This window comes from Labrus bergylta, chromosome 19, assembly GCF_963930695.1.
Source record: "Labrus bergylta chromosome 19, fLabBer1.1, whole genome shotgun sequence".
In the NCBI taxonomy this organism is placed as follows: domain Eukaryota; kingdom Metazoa; phylum Chordata; class Actinopteri; order Labriformes; family Labridae; genus Labrus; species Labrus bergylta.
In genome coordinates this window covers 2,956,637-2,974,797 of record NC_089213.1, presented here as the reverse complement: position 1 = coordinate 2,974,797, position 18,161 = coordinate 2,956,637, and the positions used below count along the sequence as shown (strand labels likewise).

The 18,161-nt window shown below is 41.9% G+C and overlaps 1 protein-coding gene across 1 annotated transcript in view; it reads left to right on the top strand.

Moving 5' to 3' along the window:
- crybg2 (crystallin beta-gamma domain containing 2) overlaps nucleotides 1-18,161 on the top strand; it is a 52,744-nt gene that overhangs the window by 27,350 nt on the left and 7,233 nt on the right. The window contains exons 5-13 of the mRNA XM_020652437.3: nucleotides 4,487-5,639; nucleotides 6,593-7,357; nucleotides 12,426-12,473; nucleotides 14,757-14,875; nucleotides 16,679-16,913; nucleotides 17,399-17,538; nucleotides 17,626-17,752; nucleotides 17,852-17,887; nucleotides 18,017-18,156. Coding sequence (XP_020508093.2) covers nucleotides 4,487-5,639; nucleotides 6,593-7,357; nucleotides 12,426-12,473; nucleotides 14,757-14,875; nucleotides 16,679-16,913; nucleotides 17,399-17,538; nucleotides 17,626-17,752; nucleotides 17,852-17,887; nucleotides 18,017-18,156 — 2,763 coding nt within the window. The remainder of the gene's footprint in view (nucleotides 1-4,486; nucleotides 5,640-6,592; nucleotides 7,358-12,425; nucleotides 12,474-14,756; nucleotides 14,876-16,678; nucleotides 16,914-17,398; nucleotides 17,539-17,625; nucleotides 17,753-17,851; nucleotides 17,888-18,016; nucleotides 18,157-18,161) is intronic.

Sequence of the window (18,161 nt, the reverse complement as noted above, 5' to 3'; positions counted from 1 at the left end):
GCTTTTCACCCTCTGTATGTTTGGCTTGTTGGTTGAAGGTAGGGGAAGCTACATTCCCACAATGGTTTTTCTGCATAGATGTAGAAGAACAGGAGCATTTTGAGATTGTTAAGTATAGAAAGAAGAGTATTTGTTGTTTGGAAGGATTTCGTTAGACATTGCATGGAGGCTAATCTTTGAACAACATGAGCTGTGTTACCAGACGAGACGTAGAAGTTCAAATAATACCATGCTCTTACATAATCGCTTGTGATGTTCCCCAAACTGGTCTGGGACTCTGTGTACTACAGCGTATGGATGAACAGTTTTGTGCATATTCCAGCATGTGTGTGTGCGTGGGAATGTCCCCATTCCTGCAACTTAATACTTAATATATTAATTGAATGTGTAAGCCCCTGTCGTTCTGCCTCATTATGTCTGATGTGACATGACTTGTGTGTTTATGTGTGAAGTTTAAGAGCAGGTTTAGGATCGCTGCCAAGATTAAAGAGCAGCCTGAGGGGAAGGTGTGCTTGAGCAGCATGAATGTACTCACATATGTCCGAGTACGGGCTCTCTTACACCTGGGTGATCAGGGGGAATAATTAACAGTGGGGGTTATGAGGGAACATTTCCCCAGTTACTTGTAATTATCGATGGTTGATGTCTTGCACAAGTCTGTCTGGACTTTGTGAGTATTTGCTGAATTGTGTGGCAACATCTCTGGAGGCTGTTTGCAGACATGTCAAGAATACCTGCAGACAATTCTCAGGGTTTAATACAAGAAACAGACAATTTAGAATATGTGTTTATATTTGGATTACCAGCTAATATTCTTGTTAAAGTCGCTAGAGTTGAACATCAGTATAAGACCATGTAAGCAGGGAACTCTTGGCAGGACTGATATAAAAGCTACTATTAGGTAACGTTGAGGAAATCTTAGCATCAACAGTGCACAGAGTTAGTATCCTGCCATTTCACTACCATATAGAAGCGCTTAGAGTGATTTTTGTAAAAGTCTGTTCTTGTCTAGATTAGTTTAATTTAAATTAATGCAGGGGAAAAAAATCACCTGAGTACTACATAACTGCTCAAATAAATGTAATTTACATCATTGGTCATCTGAAACCAAAGCGACACTTTTGTGGTTGAAAGTTAGAACCCAAATTCTTAAAGTTAGGTCATTGTGCACAATATCAATTATAACAGAAATTGATGATTTTCAAAATATTAAACCCCTATAATTCATTGGAAAATACAAATGTCATTGTTTTTGGAAAATAAATGCCCATTTTGAATTTTTTTGCCGACAACTAACGAGCAAAGCATGTTGGGACGGTGGCAACAAAAGACTGGAAAAATCGTGTAGGTTCCCCTGATGGAGTTTTATTTTCTGAACTTCCTGATAAAATCAATTAGTTGTTGTTATTGTAAAAATAAACTCTCTGATCAACACAAATACACATTTTCAGTACATGTGCACTCCAAGGTGCTTTCAAACCCATGCAGACACCTTGTTGCAGATATTTCTGCACATTATATTTAAATATAAGCATTTATTTGTCTTTTTTTTTGTTACATTGTGTGTTTTAGCCATTTACTGTATATGCAAATGGACAGCCTGCCTCAGCCTTTCCCGTTGAGCAGGATGAAGCCAAAGTAACCCTGTAACAGGTGCTGACATGTTGCAAATTCGGAAACAAAGTCTGCGCAACAGTGATCAACTGGAATAGCCGCTTCTGCTAACAAAAAAAAACAGATTTAATTTATAGCCATAATATGGCAAAAATTCCTCAGGTTGATACCGTCCACGGCGAAAAAGATTCTTGTGTCAGATTGAAACAGACACACATTTCTGGAAGTTCAATGATTGTTCGTTACTTTTTCTCTTACTGGATTTAGCCGCATTCGTCAACAGAGCTGTCAATCACACGGTATTTTATACTGTTTCATAGCATTCAATAACTAATTAAATAGAAACTTGTCCGAAAGAGATAGCTTGAACACAAAAGGTTGTTGTTACAATAACTACCTTAATGAAATCACATTAAGGAGGCAGGGTTTATGACCTACACCGCAGCCATTCAGCAGGGGGAGCTCTAAATCTTTTGGCTTCACTCCCTGGCAGCTGTTGCTCCATCCATCTTCATGTACAGTCTGTGGTTTTTCACTAACTTATGAGAGAATAGATAATACCTTAAAGGTCTATTACTGACCTTTGGAGGAGTTTTTTTTCTTCCTGTAAAGAAGCAGCAAATGCCGTTAAGTGCTTTAACTATTCTCATGACCTTTAAATAATCCACCTCCAGCACCGGGCTCATGTGTCTCACCAAGTGTAAAAAGCCTAAGGTGTGATTCCACCCACTCTGACAAGAAGTTCTTGTGTCTAATGTCAAGCTTAATGACAGTGAATGAGTCACTTTGAGCATTCTTTGTGTAGTCTGATCATCTTTTCACCTTTTACTGGTAGACTCATCTACAATGTCCGTTACATTACAAAGCTGTTTTCCAAAGAGGTTAACTAAGTCTATAATCTGTAACTTTAAAGCAAAGTGAAGTACACCTCCTTAAAGGTCAAAATATTCCTCTTTTGAAGAACAACTTGTAATTACCGCGCAAGTTACAAAAGCTTATTCAGAGCTAGATTATTGCTTATTTTGATTCTGCAAACATCACTTAAGGGAATGCTTAAGTGTTTATGACTATTTTATGCAAATATGTGAAGCCTGCAGGAGCATGCATAAACAAAACAAAAAAACAAGACAGCGAATGCAGTTTTAACCGAACCAAGAGCAACCCTCATGACTTGAAATTAATAAATCCCAGATTGCAGAGTTTGCAGATCATGTGTAAAGTTTTCACAATTTTGTTGGAGCCAATTTCTGAACATTTATCATATTTTTTCTTTTTTTTCTGCAACACAGACGATAAGTGGGACTCACATTCCACTCCCTCCGAGTCAGAGAACTCCCATGATTTATTTCCTCATAATTATTTTAATTCTGACAGCCTTAACAGCTAAAGGGAAGAAACCCAACTTATTAGTTCAGCTCAAGACGTTTTGATTCTACATAAGCATAAGGGAAAAACACAAGATTGGAAATATAGTTTCCTCTTACAGAGCCATTCCCTAAGAAAATACTTTTATATAAGAAGTGGACGTAGCCTCTGGTTTTAAAAGTGAAGCCAGATAGTCAAGCGGTTATGTTGTGCGCCCTGTGTGCAGCAGATATACTGTAGATCTTTTTGCAGCAGGCGTTGGTTTGAATCTTACCTTGGCCTTTTGCTTCATGTCATCCCCCTTCGCTGCAATGGGTGTATTATAGAATGGATACAGCATAGGAGGTGGAGCCCCATTCGTTCCTATGAAAGCTGCTCAGTTGGCGCATGAAGCAAAAGGAGTCACGTTAAAGTACCTGAATCTTCCACGTTACTGGGCCCATAGAGCATGCACACTTAGAGTCGCAGTCTCGTGGCTATGCTTACAATATATCTCTAATTTCAGCTTTAATTGTTCATTACAACTTTTAGGACTTAATGGCTATGAAGGTGTTGATTTACAGACGTCTCTTTCCTATTGTAAGCTTATGGGAAAGAGTCTTTTTGGGCCCCAATGGCATCATGTAACACTGCAATACCAGCACCAGCCACCATGTAAAAATTGTCTTCAACTGTGGGTGCACTTCCTGGGGGCTTGAACGCTACTCCCAACGCTACCTGTCGTCGGCTGTCCTATCCAATTAAGGCAAGAATGTCCCAAAAAAATAAATGGTTGCCAATGCCAAAGCCAATGCAGACGTGACCGTTTGATTAAAAAAGTTATTGCATTACATATAGTTTTCAAGTCAACCCTGTGTGACAACCCTGATGACATCATTATTATTCTAATGATCGGGCTGTTGTTGGCATTAACTGTAAAAAAAAATAACGAAAAAATGCAACCTATCAGTTTTCAAATCTTTAATTTAAAAAGCCAGACACACACAGAGCTACATGTTAGCTGTAAATTACAGATGCTCTTATCTGATGTCACTTTTGCTGTTTGTGTCTGCTGGTGCGTTTTTAATCAGACGCTAAAAGGGAAAAGAAAAACACACAAGTGTTGACTCTGAGTAACCTCGAATCGTCAGCTGACTGCGTTCTGCTTATTTGCACACGATCCTCCCAGCACAAACCCGTCCTTGTTTTCTTTTTATGACTTTTTTGTTTGTGCATGGAGCAAACTTCAGCAGAACTCCTCTCCACTTTGTTGTTTTTAAACTCTCCAACATGGCTGACATTTCCCTGAAGCTTCTCATGCAATAAATACAGATTAAAAAAAAAAGTCAAATTGTTTAAATCTTGCATATGAGATATTTTAAAAGCTGCTTTGTATAATTTGCAGCTTTGCCATTGCATGATCACCTCACCCTGGAGCTATTGCGGCATTTGATAGACTGTGAACAAGCAAGTTTTATTAAATATGACTATTTCTCTTCTGTTTTGTCTTTGTCTCCTTTTCCACCAGGTCCCTGACAGCTTCCCGGGCGCTTAAGGCCGCTTCAGAAATCCTCACTTCAGAACATCAGCCCACCGAAGTCGACAAGGATTCAGACGACAAAATGTCTTCAGGCTACAGCAGCCTGAGCACCAAACTTTCCTTTAAGACCTCATCGCCCCCTAAAGAGGATGAGTCCAGGTATCGCGTCCATAAAGTGTCTCTGGTCAGCGAGTCTGACTCCACAGTCAACAGCGAGGCCACAGTGGACTCCTCTGTGCCTGATTCAAACAGATCAGATCAGGACTCAGACTACAAATGGAGGAACAGGTTCGAGGGAGTTTCTCAGTATAAACCATCCGCAACAGAGGAATTTTCTAATTCTCCGAGTTACACAGACACCTACTCCAGCCCCTCCTCATTGTCTTCCTCCTCCTCCTACACGCTCCCTGAGGCTACAGCATACAAACATGCAGGCAACGCCTTCTCTTCCTCCTCCTTCTCCCCCTCTTCTGAGGAACACATCACCCTTGGCAACAGGCTGAGTGACAGAAGCGAAGTTTATCTGAGCCGTGAGAGCAAGCCAGCTGGAGAGCGGGAGGAGCTTGCTGCACCTGCAAGGGAGAGAGAGAGAGAGGGAGAGTCAGAGAGGTCCAGGTCGAGCTGGGAGTCACATCTGAGTCCTGCGCCTGGCTCCTTCTCACCTCAACAACCCAGCTACGACCGGCCGGACAGTTTCAGAGACGAGGACGGGGACTCTGCTTTTTTTACAGGAGTGTTCAAGGCCACGCTGGTGGAGCTGGTCTCCGACCCCGCAGCTCCCACCTCCACTCCACCACCGACCTCCCCTGACGCAGACTCCCTCCACCAGTCGGATATGGACAGCCTCGTGGACACGCTGAAGAGCATGGGACCCTCCATGAGGCCGAGGAGTGTCGGCCCACGACCGCCGGCGCCGGTCCTCGTCTCCTCCCTGCCGCCAATCGTGGAGGATGCGTCCAGCCCGATCAGCCTGGACGTCCGTGACTCCAGCAGCAGCAGCCTTTTGAAAAAGATGGAAGCGGCAAACAAGCCGGCAGAGTCCCTGAACGGACTTTACACTCTGCCTGCTGATCTGGGACTGAAGAGGAACTCAGGAAGAGACTTTCGTTCTCCACTGGAGCTGATGAAGCAGAACCAGCAGGTAGAGTCCATGCACTCAAAAATTTGTTAATTTATCTCTGCTTATTGATAACCTTTATCCCTCCAGTGTATCATTTTCATTATTTTATAAATGCAGCATAAAGGAGGGTTAGGTTGACATGGTTTCACTATTTTCAAACTTCCTGCATGGAGCACTCAAATGTAGACTCATGACTTAACTATTTATTAATAGTATAATTGTCTTATAAGTAATTAGTCAGACTCTTCTGGCTGGGCGGGTTTGATTGCTAAAATTAACTTCTTGTAAGATATTTATTTTCTTATCAGCCTGGAAGCAGCAGATCCTTAACCATTAACTTAAATGAATCCTTAAATTGTTGCTGTTGTTGTTTTGACTTGCATTTTCTGCTTGAGCTCCAAAAGAGGTAGAAAAAAAAGTATTTCATGCCTTGCAAAGATGGAAGATTGGGTGTGTCAGTATGATAAATTCCATCTGATTTCAGTGGAAACAGATTTGGCAAGTTGGTCCTGATGTAAAAGAATTGGCACCAACATATATGCAATTATAAGGAATTGGATGCAACAGTATTAACATGGAAACAAGCTTTACTTTGCAGATTTGTCAGGCTTCATTTGCCAAACCAAATTGATAAGAAAGTTAAATAAAAGTTTGCCATTAAAAAAAGTGATTCTAGGGTTTAAACTTCGCTGCTGATCCGGAAAAGATATATACATTTTTACATTTTATCTGCAGGTTTTCCAAACTGTCAGTCCAACAAATGGAAATTCCATTAACCTTGTTTAGATACAGTGAAGGCAGCAATCTGTAAATCATGCAGCATATTTAACCTTTGCAAATAATCCCAAACGATCTGTCTGATTAGATAACTTTCTGGGTAAATCAGAGTTCCCATTTGCTTGTTTTTTTGTTTTTTGGTTGAACTAACCCTTTGACGAATGCTCTTCTGATTGCATGTTCTACATCCACTGCAGGAGCAGCACGTTAACTCGCCACAGAGAGCGACGGCCATCAACAGTATTGTGATGAGAAGATCCTCTGACACTTCTCTTGAGGACTTACAGTCCCCACTGCTGAACGGGAACACGACCTCCCGCCTTGACAACAGTGTGATCTTTGGGAGCTACAGGTCAGGATCCATCGATCAGAAGCAGGAGAACAGACAAGCTCACCGCCCGCTCTTCCGCACCGGCTCGCTGCCTGACACGGGGCTTTCAAACGACCATATGAGCGCGGGGACAAAGGACTCAAGTGATCCGAGCACTGCAACAGACCAAACTGGGTCCCGCTTTGACCGCTTCTCCTTCCTTTTAAACAATTCCTCCTCCACATCGGGCTCCTTGACTGGAGCCGAAGATCCCAACATGCGTATGAGTCGGCCTCAATCCCTGGGTTTCACTTCCCCCCCCCCTAGCAACAGCCCCAACCGCGTCCTCAGCCCGACCGGCTCCATAGACCTCCATAGGTCGCTGAGCATCCCAGACCTGCCCTTATCCATGTATTCCCAGAATCAGAACCAGGGAATGGGAATGGGAATGGGAATGGGAATGGGAATGGGGATGGGGATGGGTGGGGGTATCAGTACAACTCCCCTCCTGCAGAGGAGCTTCAGCAACGAGGGCACCACAGGGGTCCAGCAGACTACATTGTTCAACAGCACGTATGGAGGGTCTCAGTTCCAGAACCAAGAACAGGAGAAGAACTTAGCGTCCAAGTACAGAGCCTTCCCCGACGCCTACGTAAGTATTTCTAATCATTTACATTAAGTTTCACTGAGTAGTAAACTTATATCGTAGCTCCACATTGTGTATGAATAATGCAGTTTTACTCACTTTAAGACAAAGGTTAGTCCAAGTACATTAAACCAGTCTTTAAACTAATTGGCTATTGTCGATATGACAAATTAACCTCTTTAGACCAAGGCATATATATCAGGGCTAGCTAGTAGCTATTTGGTTATTAGATAAAGAATACATGAGTCAAGACTTTTGATCGCATTTCCTCAGGTGGTGAAGTCAAGATGCTCCACCATCATTACGTCTTTGTACTTTCATATTGATTCTGCAGCGGTGTAATATTGGTATCCCAGTCTTTGGATTTACATTGCGTAACTGTCGTGTATAAAAACAGCGGGAACTCCTAATGAACACTCATGGAACTTTTCGTCCTCGTTGGCTCTGGTGAAACCGTTTCACCACTGTGACTCCTCTGTTAGTACCTCTGACGGCACAAAGGTGGGAACACTTCATCCAATACAACTTTGTGACATGTGGTAGGCTGAATAGGGCTATTGTTTACCGTGCAACCAGCAAATAGGGAAGGCAGAATGGAGTTGGAGGGAAGTGACGTCTGAAACCAGATGTTTCGATACACTTGTATGCAGATGACTGCATACTGAGTTTAACTGAAATGAAAGATTGTCTTGTATTGAAAATATCACATGGGTAAGAAGATTGCGTTAAAGCCGGTAGGATATGATACAATATGATACGATTGGACATTCCTCCTCTCACTACAAAGGGAAACTGACATCTAAATCCTTGTCCCTAGCCTCAAATTATTTAGCGATCACAGTAGAATTTTTTTTAATTTTTTAAGTGATTTCATTTTTTGTTTAACAAGAGAAGACAAAATCCTGCACAGTCTTTAAATATAATTGCAGTGCAGATGTTCCTTGAACTTTAAAATGGTAGCTCTGTGAAATGAAGCTGGAGAAAGAAAGTCCTCTGCACATATTTTAGTCTTTGTGCAAAAACTTTGTTAACTTATTATGAAGGCAGCTCTTGGCCTCGCTCTCGGTTCTATTCTCCTGACAAACAGAAGGTCAGCTTACAATAGGTAAGAGAGATGACTTCATATGCACTCAGGAAAATATCCCTCTTTGTGTTGCTTGTTCTAGTTCTTGCAAAACCTTTACATACTTTTACACGCACAGTTTAGTATCATTTACAGAGCTTCTAAATTTGAATATTTTCTTTGCCCTTGCATCATAAGAGTGGATGTGGCTGCTGCAGCACCTGGTCCTTATTTAGTCACTTAATTGCAGAAAATTACAGTCAATCGGGTTGAAATGTCAGGAACATGCTACTCCCACTGAGCATCACAAACCGACAGAGATAAGGGTGTGTATCATACCTGTTTCTGCACATGCATGCACTTGTTCTAACATGCCAGTGTTCATATTGGCATGTGGAGTGCTAAAGCAAATTAGAAGAAGGTCGTAAATGATTTTTATTAGCAAAGGAAAGAACATCTACTCACACGTGTGCTGCACACATGGCGATGCATACAAACCCTCTTTCTCTCTCACACACACACACACACACACACACACACACACACACACAGATTCAATCTAACTCCTCTCCACTCAGTTGCTCTTCCTGTTTCACACATAACACTTCATTTTTAATTTCACTCTAAACCATTACACATTGTAATTAACGGTTATGTAATAAGAGTGCAGCTATGCCAAAAGTTAGCAAACAGAAAACCATAGATTTGATCCCTGACAAAAATTACGATGCTATCACAAGCAGGGAAACCAGATCCTTACATTAGCCCCTTAATAATGCTGTTCTCTGCAATATGTCACTTGATGCTACATGCATACGATACATGCATGTAGTGTTGTTCTGTCCATGCAAAAAAAAAAACACACACAAAAAGAACTCTTGATTTTAGAGGTGTAACTAACCTCATATTAGTCTCCAGCTGTCCTGTGTGGTTTTAAAACAAATGTTTGCACAGGATGTTTGTTCACGCTGTAACAATGCTCAGTTGGCCTCTGTGATGTTCAGCAGTACGGCTGCAGCAGCTCTGTTTTCCAGGCCAAAGTACACACACCTGACCACAGCTCATATTACTGACCGGGTCACTGACTTGCACACGGTAAATTTGGGCCTCTTTAGTTCCCGAGCTGGAATAGCACTACAGCAGAATACAATCCCAAAACTGCAGGGAGAGTAAAGACTTTAAGAGTACACTCTACATGGAAGTTAAAGGATACACTTTTTCACAACCTTCAAATTGGAATTTATTGGAGGATATTTTCTGTAAAGATCTTAATTAATGGAAGTCTCCTGTCAAACACTGAGCAAATACAACCATAACTACTACTATGATATTTTGTCTTTACCATCTTGGATAACTTCTACAGAGAGTGCTAAATACAAATATCCATTTTTCCACTTTTGGTGATTTTGATCTGGATGGTTGATGAAGTCAAATGGTCAAAAGGATAACGTGTAAATATAGGAGTGATATTGTAGACTTTTGCATTGTATATGGATGTATTCATACATGAGATGGCTGATTGTTTTGCCACCAGTTACAGAGGCTTCCAAGGGTAGACATGCTGCAAGGCTCAAAATATTTTTATATTAGGAAAAAGTATGCAAGTTCAAGAACAAATACAAGAAAGTACAACAGCAGAAGTGTGCTGCAAATGAAAAAAAGAACGCTTCAGGAAACAGACACTAATACATGCAAGCAATCCAAAAAAACACACAAACGGAGGGAAGAAGTACAACAGGAAAAAGCTGCATAACAAAAGTTACAGACTTATTTTACCTTTAATTTTCTCATAGGTAACATATAGTTAAATTAAACACACAATAGTATGGTATAAACCATGAAATATATTTTTTTAGATGATGTACACATCAATATTAACTACAGTCTCCTGCAACGGCAATCCACCGCTTTTTATCCATCAAAGTATAGTGTGCTATACACAGTATAGTGTGTTAGAGTCCTGTTATAGAAGGGGTGTTAATGGGGATGTGATGTACAGCTTCACCTGCTTTACACCTGTAGACTGACAGAAAAAACCAGAGGGGAATCATTGTTAGTAAAAATGATATACTACATGTGAGAACAATATTTGGCAGGTGCTGCAGGACTGACGTTTATCTCTCTAAGCGTTTTAATTTTGCTTTGTTGAAGCGACAGTTTGAAATCAGTCATCTCGTAAAACTCCTTCATGCAGTTAAAACCATCAGTGACACTTTCTCAGCGGGTGGGAGTTACTCCTCTCAGTCATTACAGTTCTGGCAGAACCCTTCCTCTCTGTTGTTCCTGTTTCTGTCTCCGCTGGTCTCCCCACCCATCCCAGCTATCTGCCCGTTCCTGCAGAGACACCGCCACACCTCGCCCTGTGTTGTGTTTATTCGCTCGTTTCTCCGCTTGTTTGCTTGATATTCAACAGAGCGGAGTTGACAGAAGGAAAAAAACTCTGAAGGGTGGAAGGGTGAATGGAAGATGACAAAGAAGATTAGCTGTTCCCTTCTGTGAGGGTTTGATTGGCTTTGTTCCTCAGCTTTACGAGTGTCATTACTTCATGCACTTTTGCATATAAGATTTGCTGAAACTGCACATTTCATCTGGGAGGGACAGGAACAGAATGGGGGGGGGGGGGAGTATCTGTTTGAATTCATGCATGAATTCGACATTAAAGCTGCAGTAAACACATAACAGCCCCAACGTGATGCATCTGTTTGATTTGTTTTGAGTGACATGGTGAAAGCTAAGAAAGAAGTTTAAGAGATGAGAACTAAAACACAATTATAGTAGCAACAAGTGCAACATCAAGAAACCACAAAGGGATTATTTTCAGAATACAGAAATGTTCTAGCTGTTTTTGCAGAATCGGTATCATTTCAATTGATCAGTTAATCAATCAATTTCTATTTCTGTAGCACCAAATCACCCTAAAGACACTTTACGTATAGCGAAGGTCTAGACCAGTGGTTCTCAACTGGTGGGTCGGGACCCAATTCAAGGGCGTCCTTCATGCTAAAGAGAAATTTGTTAATTGAGACATCTTTATATATCCTCCGCGTATATCTAACGAGAACTTCTCATAATATAACTAAGCCAGTGAGAGACACGACTGTGGACTTCTGAAACAGAAGCCTCTGTAGCGGCCCTTCTTTGGCGGGGTAATCTGACCCGCATGATAACCTGTTTCCTACAGAGCTTCCAGAGAGAAGAGGCCCGTTGACACCTGAGACCCGAAACACTCACAGAAACATACAGTCTCCTCTCCATTTGCGTGCACATCACACGGTGCTTATCTGCGACCACATTCCTCGTTTCATGAGTCAAAATCACAGAAGTCCTGCTGCATTCCAGCCATGGCTAAGAGGCGACGATAAACACACACAAAGGGGGTCAAACAGTGAGTTGATTCATCACCTGCTGGGTGCAGACCTCAGGTGAGCTCACAGTGTTGTCATTGAGTGGGGGGGGGAGAACTCAAAGCATCCCATTAAACAGGTAGAGGTGAGGAATGAATCCACCTGTCAGAGAGGTGCTTGGTTTGTCATTACGATGTCGTCTGTCATCACTTGCCCTCCCCGATCCCCCAGACACACATAAAAACGATGTTTGGATCGTGTGGCATGTTAACTATTTTAAAAGCTAAAAAACTACCATAGGTGAAATCTATATGATCGCTGATGCAACTGCATGATAAAATGTTACTGCTTTGACGAGAAATCTTGGCTTGTGCGGCTATGTTGTGTGTATTTCTTAGCTATAAGAAAACGATTATATTCATTCCCCAACATTTTTGATCTGGTCTAAATTTACCATTGTTATGGCAATCATAGTTGCAGGATTACGTCCTTTATGTCCACATTTAAAGACGTGATGAAAGTCAACACACTCTTTAATGTAGGCTCGTTTAAGTTGTGTATAGTATTCTACTTTGTTACACTATTACCATATGATTAAATAGCTTTAAAAAACTGCTTTGTACGTATATCTATGAAAACTTATGTTTCATTTTTTTTATGTCCATAGCTCACCAAAGAGAAGGAACACGGGAAGCTGAATCCTCGTCCTGGGAAGGTGAGTCGCTACCAAAAAAAGACACACACCTTCCAACACATCTCAAACACAAAGCTCAGTTACCATCTCACCTTCAAAGTTTAATCTACTTTTACTGATTAACTTCAACTTTTAACCAGGAAGTTATCTTTTTACTACTAAAGCTTTGTTTCTGTGGAATTAGCCCCAACACAGCATGGCTACATCAACAATCCCGCCTTTTTTCTCCTGCTGACAAACTGCACTAAAAGAACAAATGCGATCTAGAGTTCCATAAATATAAATGATATGATAGAGAATATTTAGTTTCAATGCTTTTCCCCCCAATTGTATTTTCTCAGACACTTTTAGAAGTCCACTGGTGGTGCCCTGAAGTGAATTTTAAGCTAGCTATGTTAGCTGTATGCCTTCAAGTTAAAAAAACAACAACTTTGGTTTACAACTACATACTTGCACAATAGCCTTCCCATCAGCCTCTGCTGTATTTTCTGCTAACTACTCATTGGCATCTTTTAGCATTTTAAAACTCTAAACTACTGAATACAGTGAACAGGTAATTTTGGATGCTAAAGTTAGCATTTAGCTTATGGTGGACACAGTTCTAAGCTTATTTTTAAAGAAGGGGATAGTTTGGATTTCTTGAAGTGTTGTAAGAAGAACATAACAATGATGAGTATATAACCTTCATTATATGTCTCCTAATCCCTATGTTCCCTCATCCCTTAGTTCCCTCATCTCTATCTACCCTCAGCCCAGTGTTCCCAACTGTATGTTCCCCTCAGATTGTTACTTGCCTCATTTGCGCCACCTGCTTGTTCAGTCGAGTTAAGAAACCTGAACTTGAACAAATAATTTCCATGATTTCAGGGTGCAACAACACATTATGTGCATTATAAAAGGGCCAGCCCTGATGCTGGGGGAATATAGGCCTGAGAGAACATGTTTGGGGGAACAAGTTTGGGAGAACTTTAGGGAACATCGGAATGAGGGCACATTTGATGGGTGGAAGATTTCATGTAAAAGGAGGAAACATAGGAATGACCCTTACAGCCCCATGTTGGATAGGCTAGCTATTCTAGTAATGCCACAGGAGCTAACTCGAGTAAAGCTTCACAGGGTTTGGAGAGTAATGCAAAATAAAACATCTCTTATCATCAATTCAGCCATACCTACAATGTTTTTGCAGAAAGCTTGGGGTTAAATATGTCTGCTGAATGACTTCTGCAGGTAGTCTGATAAAAGCAAACTAGTAAGATAACTATCGCAAAGGTCGTTTACTTTGTTTCTTTTAGATTTGGGTACAGATTTAATTACAGGCTGACCAATTACGGTTAGGCATGATGCAATTTCTTAACACCTGTTCCCCTAACTGCTCTCAAAACCCTTCAGTAAAATCTGCAAACACTATGGTTAAACCTTTTGTTCTTCATCTGATCACCAAAACTCTTCCCAGACACCATCTGTGGAATGTCAGGCTGTGATTGATGTCATTAAACTGCATACCTGATACTTTCACCCAGTCCAACCCAGGCGTCTTTATTAACCTTTAAATGTCAGGCCTGCTCCTGCATGTAGAAGATGAGCGGATATTTTCTCATCGAGATGTGATGAAGGATCCTGAATGCAGGAGGAGGAGCTGACATTTAGTGTTCGGCTCCTGAGTACTCTTCCATGCTGCAGGACCCCGGGGCCCTGACCGGACTGAACATGCCAGTTCTGTAGACGAAAATGTGTTTTTTCTTTTTGTTTTTTCTTAGAAGCTTTTGTAGTCAAATTCAGCCTTGAGACACAACACATTTCCTAGAGAATGTTGACAAAGCTTTCCTATGCTGAAATGCTATTAGATAATCTAATAGTAATAATAATACAAACATGCTTTTGCTTCTACCTTGCACGATTCTCGGATCAAATGCGTGAAAGGGATTAGCAGGAAATGTAAAATTCATGCTTGAATATGAAATTTGAGATAAGGCCGTGGGTGGTAATCGTGCCATTATTTAATTCCACATAATAGAACAGATTTTGCTCTTGCCTGCAGAAGTTCTTGGAATCTCATCAAGTCTGCCGTTGTTTTATTCTCATTGTAAAAGCTTCTAATGTTGAAACTTGACCATCGAATCAGGATATTCAAACTGCTAAATGTCTCTGTTTGGAAAGGTGCAGGTCTGTAAGTGAGGCTGCAGAGCTGCAGAGTCAGATGGGAAACACTCTTCAGCTGCTCGGCAAAAAAAACATCAGATCAAAACTGTGAATCAGCATTATTATCTTTTCTAACATAATGCCACTTTTTTTTTTTCCTTTTAGATGTACATCTTCGACCAGCCGGGGATGTGCGGCCAGAGGATCGAGATACGCAGTGATGTCACCGACGCTACGTCCTGGGAGCTGCAGGAGACCATCTCCATCCGGGTTGTCAGAGGAGGGTGAGCGGATAACTGGGGGGGGGATACATTTTCTTAAGACCTATTCTGGCATGTTTCACCTTCAATCTGAATGTTGCGGAGGCAAAATGGGGGAAAGAAGTGACCCCCTTCTGTACCATCAATATAAATGTACAAAGACGTGATGAGTGCAGAGGGTAGTTACTGTCCTAGGGGGATTATTTTGTGCATGATCCTTTTTAATGCTCTTCAAAAAGTAGTCAGGTAAAAGAAATCTACAGGCATGAGGGAGCCGTCTACATCAAGCAAATACCTTCAGGTCTAAATATTTTTGTTTGAATTACAGCAGTGAACAAACACAATAAATCTGCGTCTTTCCTCATACTATTGTCACATATTCGGCATGATGAAGTAGCACCTTCCCCTTCTTGTTTTTCCTGAAGGTGAAGTGTGTAATTGAACACTAGAAAAGAGAAAACCCTTATATTTACAGGACGCTATAGCGTCAGAACAAAACAGCTTTTTGATGCTCTTTGTGGTCAGGCAAACGCCTTCCAATAGTTAACACACCCACACGTGTCACATGAGGAATGTTGAATCAAACACAGGCGGCAGTGTCTGCAGGAGCGCTCATGGCAGTGCTCTGGCCTGTACACATAGCAAGATAATTACGCTGTCAACACAAGCGTCGCACTCTGCGGCCCTGCCCAAAACCACAGCTAATGCTGTAATTAACCAGTTTTAGGAAGAGGACTTTGTATCCCATTAGCCCCGGCTCAATCCTGGATCTAGTACCTTTTATTAATAGATTTACTTTGGCCACGCAGACGGGGCATCAGGACAATACAATCTGCTACTGTTTGATCCTGCTTTGTACCTCTTCTTCATCACATTTAAAAGAAGATTATCAGACTTAACTTCCTGAGTTAGTTTTTAGATCACAGTGATAAAAGCCATTAAATAGGCCTATATAATAAAGCTCGACCTTCTAGACTAGTGACCCTTGGAAAAAGATCAGTGTACAGCTGGCGCCGCTTTTCATGATCACTGCGACGATAAGGGATTTGTATCTTTACAAATGAATCCATGTCAGATTTGCTCGACATGAATCGATTAGTCTTAAGTAACAAGAGTCACTAAATCAGTATTGAGAGACACTCACACATATAGGCCCAGAATACACACACATGCACAAACAGGAACTACTGTATGGACGTGCTTTAATGGAGAGATCTCAGAGTTAGAGCGCCCCGAGCAGTTTGGGGTCTGGTGACTAGCTAGCTCACCTTGAGCATGTGCTCAGGAAGTGAACTGGCACCTCTACCGGCATCCAGATCAACTTTCATACATGGGTCAGCACCACAAGGACTGTAACTAGGGACCCTCCAGTTCCCAACCCATGTCCCTTCAGACTGAGCCACTGCCTCTAAATTACTAAGTAATGTCACGTTCAAAGCCACAACTATGTTCAGTTTGGTAGCATTAGCTTAAATTAGCCACTGTTAGCTAGTTTTCGTATTAGACTCTACTACCACTGTGTATGAGAAGTTAATATAGCCTCCATGGTTTCACCCATCACTGTGTAGACTGCTTAAGGCTCAAGTTCAACATTTTGGTGGTTGGCATCTTGTTTCTGGAGAATAAAGACACCATATTTGGAAGAGAGGTTGGATTTGCGTCGTAGTGTCTCTGTCCTGGTTGACATGTTGTCTTGCTAGCAGTTTGTCAATCACAGGAAGCCACGCATGATGGCAAATACTGCTTTGTATTTTAGTCAAAAAGCGGATAATCATTTACAATATAACATCAGTCTCATGTCCTTTCTGGTTCCTTTTTTATTCCTAGATGGGTGCTGTATGAGAAGCCAAACTTTCAAGGGGAGAAGATCGCTCTGGACGAGGGAGACATCGAGCTAACGTACCCCTTCGGCCCCCCAGAGGAGGAGCAGCAGCAGCAGAACGGGCTGCAGGAGGGCGAAAAGCAGAACGGAGAGCAGGGGAACGGGGAAACGAGTGACGTGCAGACAGAGAACGAGCCGGCAAGGAGGTTCATCGTCGGATCTCTTAGAAGAGCCGTCAGGGTACGGTTTGGTTCACTCTGTTTTAATCCGATCTAAACAGACATGACGAGGCACAGCCGAGAGCCTTTGTGTTTTTTGTCTTAAGCGTTACCTCCTTGACCTTTGAATGAGTTTCCAAAGATGTGTTGGACTGCAGATTTTCAGTCGGTGTGTTCTTTAACTCAGTAGCACCATCTAGTGTCAAACGTAGGAGTAAGCACCTGTTGCTCAGACTCTCGTAGGAGTGAACGACATGAGGAACAAGATAGGTCGGATTATCTCTTGTCTTGATCAGCACACAGGCTGAGACAACATTTCCTGCACGGCAACCACCATCGATGGGTTTCCAAAGCCCCCTGCAGTGACAGATGTGTGACGTCACTCACCCTTCAGCCATTAATATTTACAGGCTATGGACTCACTATAGACCACGTTTAGGATGTGAAGCTCAAATTTCTGACCTCCTTGATGTGACATTAATGGATAAATCTCTTGTCCTGCCTCAGGACTACAGTGTCCCAGAGATCAGTCTGTTCCCAGAGGAGAACGCAGAGGGGAAGAAGGTCATCTTCAGGGACACGTCTGAAGATGCCAGGATCTTTGGCTTCCCCATCAAGGCCACCTCCATCATCATCAACGCTGGGCTGTGAGTTATTTTTAACCATTTTTAAAATCATGTTTCATACGATCTGGTTTGTTTTGCCTTAAATTATTCACTTTTTTTCCTGCATAGATGGCTTGTGTACGCACACCCCTTCTTCCAGGGGGTACCCCGGGTCCTGGAGGTGGGAGGGTTTACTAACCCTGCAGCCTGGGGGGTGGAGAAGCCCTATGTGGGATCACTACATCCACTCAAAGTAGTAAGTGGCACTTTTGTGAGTTTTCACAACTCGTGTTCTCTGTGTCATCTGCAGAAAGTGAAATCATGTCTGTTCTTTTTTGTTTTATTATTATTAAAGGGTGAACCAAGAGTGGAGAATCTGAGTGAACCAAAGGTAAGAAAGAAAAAAGAGATCCTAAATCAGAGTTCTTGAATGGACCTTTTGAACTCATTTCAAAGCAGTGATATTAATATTTATTTTTCACTTTGCCCAAATGATAAATCACGTTTTTTTTGCCTCCAGATCGTGGTCTACGAGAAGCCGTACTTCTCCGGTAAATCGAGAACCATAACGACCAACACGAGAGACTTCATGACCAGAGTGGACAGGCAGCAGGCGGCCTTCATGTTCAACATCGGCTCCATGAAAGTGCAGGGGGGAATGTGAG